At 42.6% G+C, this 7,415-nt stretch overlaps 1 protein-coding gene across 1 annotated transcript; it reads right to left on the bottom strand.

Moving 5' to 3' along the window:
- Nucleotides 1-2,558: 2,558 nt before the first annotated feature.
- LOC106811517 (palmitoyltransferase ZDHHC2-like) lies at nucleotides 2,559-7,062 on the bottom strand (the record flags this gene model as incomplete). Its single annotated transcript, XM_014815175.1, is given in 8 exon segments — nucleotides 2,559-4,533; nucleotides 4,803-4,929; nucleotides 5,252-5,381; nucleotides 5,553-5,673; nucleotides 6,212-6,244; nucleotides 6,372-6,441; nucleotides 6,686-6,806; nucleotides 6,968-7,062. Coding segments are annotated over 8 exon segments (881 nt in total), but the record flags the coding sequence as incomplete, so codon positions are not given.
- Nucleotides 7,063-7,415: the final 353 nt, after the last annotated feature.

Below are 7,415 nucleotides of genomic sequence, written 5' to 3'. Positions count from 1 at the left end.
CTCTCTCTCTCTCTCTCTCTTTCTTTCTCTCTACCTCTGTCTTTCTCTCTCTCCTTCTGTCTGTTGATAATTTCTGCTGTTGAGATAAGATTTTTTTTTTGGGGGGGGCAGGCAGGGTAGTCACACGTTGGGATGTTTCCTTTATTGGCAGCATCATCTCCCTGTACAGGGTTATTGTCAATCCTTTCACAGTTATTGCCAATGTCAAATCTCTGACTAGAAGATCGGTATGCCTGCCGTAATCCTATTACTTTTGAAGGAATAATAGGTCCATTGATTATGCAATGTTGACGAATGCTAAAGTAACTGGCACCTTGTATAGTTAATAAGTACATTACCTTATAGCCAAATGCGTATTAGTTTGTCCAATATCACTGCTGGTTGCTAAGAAATGTCTAATTGAAATCCGCAGTCCAAAAATTAGTTGTTTACAGTTTCAAACCGCTGCCGGTGAAGCGGGTGTGATACAGATTTATAGTGCAACGGACATTTTCGCACGCATGCTCAGCCGTACGCAATGCTATCATCAGTGATTTTGTAAACATGGATGCTTGTGATAAGGAACTTTTTGTCAAGGCTGTCCACGTGCGTCCGTGATTAGTACGTGTGTTTTACTCTATTTTCATGTTTAGTCCGTGGGCGTGGTTACACCGCTGACACTTCCGTTTCATCTGGCGTCCAAAACATACGGGCTGCACAAATGTTTACGTCATCGCTTGACTTCTGGATGACATTTACGTCACGTAAATGATACGTTGATACATATCAACAACCGATTTCAAGTCTTGTTTGTAATGTAACCAGCAGTGATATTGGACAAACTAATACGCTTTTTGGCTATAAGGTAATGTACTACACAAGGTGCCAGTTACTCTAGCATTCGTCAACATTGCATAATCAATGGACCTATTATTCCTTTAAGTCTTGAATACTTTCTTGAAGTTGCGTGACTTTTCAATACCGGTGTAAACATTACGAAGGTCCGATGCACCTAACAAAATTCCTACTGGTTTATAAATTCAGGTGATTTTACCTGAATTTTCTATATGTTGTTTGGAGATTGCGCGCATGTCTCGGCATGATAGGCTGTAGCCTATTGGGTTATAGGCGTTCATTATCAGATCTCTTATATTAAGTGTTTGCTTCAATTATTTCTCTTCTTCTCTGCATCATCTGTGAGCGAATATCCGTGGTTTTATAAGACTGGCCACTGTACCGACGTCAGCCAGCCTGGTGATTGGCCGCATAATTTGCTTCTTCGTCAAGCGTCCGTTAGGCTTGCAAATGATTCTTGCAGGATGATTTATTGAGTGGTTGGAAGCTTGTGGCGGCTGCTTTCCTCGTGCATGATTGGTGTGAGCGTGACGAGGGAGGGGCGGTCGCGGCAAACCCGCCACATGTATTTAATCGTTAGTATTTACAGGTACTATTATAATGTGTATAGATCATTTTTTTATCATAAATGTAATGATGTGTACGTGAGGGCATGCTCTACAGTGACTCGTGACACTCGACATTAGAGACAGTTGACGTTGACAGAGACAGACAGAAGACAGAGTGACAGAATAGTAGAGCCAGAGTAGAAGCCCATGTTATCAGTCTCACTGCTGGTAGTAATGGTGATCATGTCTGTTCACCTCATTGATCGAAATAGCTGAGCATTTTATTCTCCTCCGATTCATGGATTCATCGCGAAGGTTTGACCTGCTTCAATATATGGCTATTTATTGATCATTAGCCTACATGTGAACATGTAGAGTGTTATAATCACACTTTTTATAGAGTGGAAGCTACTAGTTAAAATTTAAGCAAGTTCCCTATTTAGTGGCAAACTTCCCTCCACTCGTATAATGCACGTATCGTTATCTGTAGGATTTTAATTTACGCTTGCTAACTTATTACTGTTTATTGTAAAGTAGACATAGCATTTGTGTTTGTCATGCGCTTAGTTATTGTAGCCTGAAAATCGCAATAGATCAATTTCTTCGATATGTAAAACTCGTCCCCATGTGCATGGCATCACCATCTGTCATAAGCAGCTCAACGTCCTGTTCGTTTGCTCGTGATTTACGTGTGTGTATACGTGCGTGTTCGTGCGTCAGAGTGGCTACTGCTATTATACACGGCGGTTATCGCCTTTCTTTTCTATCGTTGCTAAGCGTGGCGCCTCCTGTCGTCGGGGCTTCCTGTTGCTGCCGGCGACAGTTTCGTCTCTCAACGAATCGACGCCCTGATCACGTGATGTGCCAAACAAGAGTGCGTGCGCTGACAAGACACGTGGCTCTGCCCGTGTTGTGACACGGGATAGGGTGTGGTCTAGGTGGGCAAGTGAGTGATGAAGGAAGTAGGGGAGATGTGAGAGAACATGCCCGCCCTCTGGTGGCTAGGCGGGTGTTCCCCGGCGCGGTGAGCTTTAGTTCCCTCTGAAACAGCTTACTACCGATCCTGTACGTGTCATCGTCGTGCATCGCGAAACACGCTCAATGCCTGCGCAGTACAGGCGCCGCCATTGTAAAACTCCACATCGTAGTTCAATAAAACGCATTCATACATATAGCTCTTGTATTGGCGTCAGAATTTATTTTATTTTATTTAAGTCTGAATGGGATCAATCGTTTTCGTACAAAAATCAAACTGCCCTGACTTATGTAACATGTATTTCTATCGAATTCTACTCCTTCCATAATAGTTCTTGCTAAATATAGCTCTCTAAAAGATTATTATTATGATAAATATTAGGTAAAATTATATCGTGAACTAATAAATCCCTCATAAAGTGGGCTTATACTAATGTGGGCGATTATTTATTCTGAAAGCAAACTAGTTTAATATTTGAATTGCATCTCCAAAGAACAACTACTAACTAGTTCACTTGCCATACACAACTCAAGCTTGATTACTTACAAATTATTAATGACTATAAAGTACAGTACAGACAAAATAAACTCACCATAAATATTACACTATATAATTAATAAGAGCCTATTTATTATTAGAATAATTAATATGCTCTTGACACAATGAACGACCGATTAAAATGAAATAGAATCGCTAACAAAGGGTGTCACCGTGTCCCGTCAATGCTGCATCGTCGTTACTATGACAACGGCTACCATTGTTACCCGTCAGTGCTGCATTACCATGGCAATGGCTGTCATTGTGACCCATCAATGCTGCATCATGGTTACCATGACAACAGCTGTCAGTGTGACTCTTCAGTGCTGCACCATCAGCACCACCTGTGAGCAGATTTCAAATCACTCACGTGCTCGCACACAGTACACTGAACCTGTATAACCTACTTGCCGATATGAGGGGGAATCTATATTACAATACTACGAGTTATTATCCTTCGTCCAATCAAACATGTCTTAATTCATGACGTAGCACACGGACAGATATGCTGTCGACCAGCGTAACATTAAAAACTTGGCCATGACAGGAGTACACGCCATGGCCCATGCCTCGTGCAAGAAGCATGAGCTAGTGATGTCGCCGTCATTTTTAGACTAGTGTAGACATGCGGACACATGCTCCTACCTCTGATAAAGCAACCACCTATACTAAAAATCGTTCACTCGTTTACCAGTAGCACCAGCACCATTGAAAGTCAACGTTAGACTGTTTACATAGAAACAGGTTCCACGCGGTTTGGTCTAGTTTCCGTCACCTTATCACCATCCAACATTATCCCACTCTGCTACAACACTGCAAAGCGTTTGACGAATTAAAACGCGAAAGAATACGCACATATCGATGTATGTGTACAGAATAAATTCTATCACAACATGACTTAACAGGACAGAAGTGGTCATGATAAAGGCTACATTGTATAATTTTAACTGTAGACCATGAAACAATAAATATCGAAAATGAAATGTACGATTCACCTCCCGACAATAAATACTACGTTAAGGTTTGGCTCCATAATATTCACGAGGCGCCACATATGATATGGAAAATAATACTACTATGTAAATCATACAATGACTGATGATAAATTTAGACCAGAAGCTGATGACCATGTCGGCACACACGACAGGCACGATTGCAGAAATTAACCGATCAATCACCCATCTGTCGCGTTATCTGAGGTTAAATCAACCCTCCTCCCTGGATCGAAACGACTTTTCTGCGGGTAACGCAGTGCGATCGTGGCGGGGAACATGGCTGACACCCATGCATCACCACGCACACTCACGATGAGCCTCCTATAGCTCACAGGCGACACGGAAACATCCCAAACTTATCCAGACATCTGCACAAACAATACAAACGTTTCCTGCATCGTCGCCCGGGAGGCATGGTGACCCAAGGCGGGCGCACGCCGTCGCCCCCTACAGCCACGACTACAAGTGTCTGATGGTGTTGAGACGCGGGGGAACGCTGTTGATGCCGTGATGCAGCGATCCGCCGTAACCATCCGCGTCGTCGGCGTCATCGCTCCACCGCCCGTTGCCGTGGTTACTGCCTAGCAGGTGCTCGGAGTCAAGGTCGAGGCATCGGGTCGGGAACGTGACGCCATCGCCCATTCTGAGACAGAAACGACATCAATCAACACGATGCTCCCTTCCTGCGGCGGAGAAAACTCCGAGAGACACGCGAGCACGCAAACAGAAAAGCTTTCTGGGATGGGTCGAACGTTTAGATGTTGAGGTTCCATGTTTGTCGTTTCATATAGGTATGAAAGTTTAGACGTCGTTTGGCATCGCCAGATTTCCGCTCTGTTATGAAAGCTTTCAATGCTACAGTCTGTGGTGCGTGGGAATGAGAGAGCAATCATGTGCGCGCGAGCCACTCACGCTGTGAAGATGGGCAGACACATTATCTCACGCTGATCCCCAAACACCTCCTGGAAGTTTGCCTTCACGCCGAGGTTGAATCCATGAGGGTCCGGGCCCGTCGTGAACATGGGTGTGCGGAACGACTCTACAACACAGACGAAACGCGTTACCTCGGGGCTAAATGAAAAATACGGGCAAGATAAGAACAGCCATAGATATATTCTCTCACACGATTTCCAAGACTGTTACATCTCTGTTACTTAGATTGATGTCTACTGTTATCAGACACCGGTGCAGGATGGCCATCCATCTGTAAAAGACGCTTTCGGCATTTCCGTTCAGTGGCAGTCACGCACTTTAACCACGTCTACAGAACAGGCATCTCGTCGTGATTCCATAAGACACCTGATCAACGCAAAGGCAACACTCATCTTATTAGTGTTTAGCTTCGGGCGTCACCGACTCACCGAGCGTGGACTTGTTTCGCGACGTCAGGAACAGGTGGTAGCCAAAGAGGCAGACAAGACTGATGGCAAACAGCAGACCAAGGAAGAAGAGGAACATGATCTGAAACTCCGCAGCCCCGCGAAAACCGACCTGCAACGAGAATGAGTGCGTGAGAGAGGGAGCCACCGCATTGTACACCCGCGGTAAGCAGTACGGTGCAGCATGATGGCGTAACGATTAACTTACGAACGCACGCATAAACACACGCCTGCATTCACCCACTGCACGCACATACGCACACACAGTTGACACATAACTTACATTAAATAGCTGGAGAAAATACGGCATACTGGTGAATGCCACGTAGAGGCAGTAGAGAATGCCATAGCCAAGGAAGAGCACAAAGAACTTGTAGTTTGAGAAATTCACGCAATTGTTCACCCTGGAAATGCAGAAATCAAGAAGCATCATTAGGCCAAAACAAAATATAGGTGTGATTACCGTTTCCCGACCGACACTATTTATTCCCAGCGACCCTAAACATTTTATTGTCAATTTTCTTTAAAGTAAAAATTTAAAAAGTTGAAATTTAAAAAAAAATATTTAAAAAATATGAATTGGACAGTTCCTGCTTCAAAAGGCACAACGCACATCCTTCGGACATGGTTCGTAAATAAAATGTTTTAATAAAATGAAATGTTTTCCCTACCTACCTACCCTATTTGTTTTCGGCATGAAACGGTAACCACACCTATATTTTGTTTTGGCCTTACATATCATCACACCTCTTCATGTTAACCCGTCACAGACACACTCCAAAATACTGGACACGCGACGAATTAAAGTAAACTTCCAAATATCACTTATGAGCGATTTTCTTTGGTTTGTGGTATTCAATATTAGGACTTTATTGCCATCCCAAACGTGCTCTTCTTACGCTGCTGCTTCACACCAATTAAACTGTCAAAAAATATACATACCAAGGGCAGTGGTGATCCATTTTTAGTATGCACCTGCAACGGACAAAATAGATAAATATCGCTGTATCAGAGTGATTGACTTTTAATCATGAGCAAAAATATGACAAGTGCTTTCACATATCTCAAATTCTGTTTGCATAATTATGTTGTTGCTTCATACCTTCCACAGACGGAACAATGATGACTCCTATCAGGCTTCAAACACTGGCACTTCTCGCAGTATCGGTTGCCTAGCAACAAGATGGCAGCACGTAAATGACGTATACCAAAACAAAGGTCTTTGAAATCTCTGTTTTCAGTTATTCCTTATTATTAAGTTATTATTAATTCATAGTTTCATGTATCCAGTGTGAATTTAGAACCTGCCCATTTCGTTAATTTACTATAATCTAATGCTTGCGATCTATGCAGGCATTCATTCAGTAGTCTGTAAACCCCAGCAACCTCAGGAACCACGAGTAGCGCTAGACTCACAGCCATTCATTGTCCTGCATAGAATGGGCAACTTCTTAGCAGCCTTGGCAAGTATTTGCCTCTGTACATCTTCAGTCTCTGCATTTTCTAAATCGTCAACATCCACAGCTGACAGATAAAACTGCAAAGCGTAAAAAAAAATTCCCCGTTAACACACAGAGAATTAATTTTCTCCGCAATTATTCACAAATTTCCACTATTGTACAATTTTAGCAGATCACCTTGGTTATGAGAAACAACAATTAAATCATTGGTTGGTCTGGGGTGGGCTGGTGCACTTACCTGACTTGGTACAGGAGCAGGTTCAGTAAAGATGGTCTGGTAATACGACCATACAAATATCAAAAATATCAGATGAAAAAACATAAGGTAGAGAGCTGAAATGTAGGAAGCAAAAAATCATTAGTAGAGTTAGTTTTATAGCTGATATAATAATAATCCTGCTTTTAACTCCATCTCCTTTCTAAAGAAATACTGAACTCTAATGGCAACACCTTTCATCGTTGCATATCATAAAAAACTCTGGTGTACTGTGCCTGTGGTAATCATGTGAATAAGATCTAAAAAATATCAACCATATATATATATATATATATCAGGAGTGTATAATAGGGAGGAGTGTGACAACAATAAACAAGGGAAATTCGTCATTTACTAGCCTTATAATACCTACGATTTACTACGCGTAACTCATCCAACTTGAGCTCAAATCGGACACAGTACATTCGCC

This window comes from Priapulus caudatus, unplaced genomic scaffold, assembly GCF_000485595.1.
Source record: "Priapulus caudatus unplaced genomic scaffold, Priapulus_caudatus-5.0.1 Scaffold547, whole genome shotgun sequence".
Taxonomy (NCBI): domain Eukaryota; kingdom Metazoa; phylum Priapulida; class Priapulimorpha; order Priapulimorphida; family Priapulidae; genus Priapulus; species Priapulus caudatus.
Note: the sequence above shows the minus strand (reverse complement) of the source record. Positions and strands in the feature narration are given on the sequence as shown.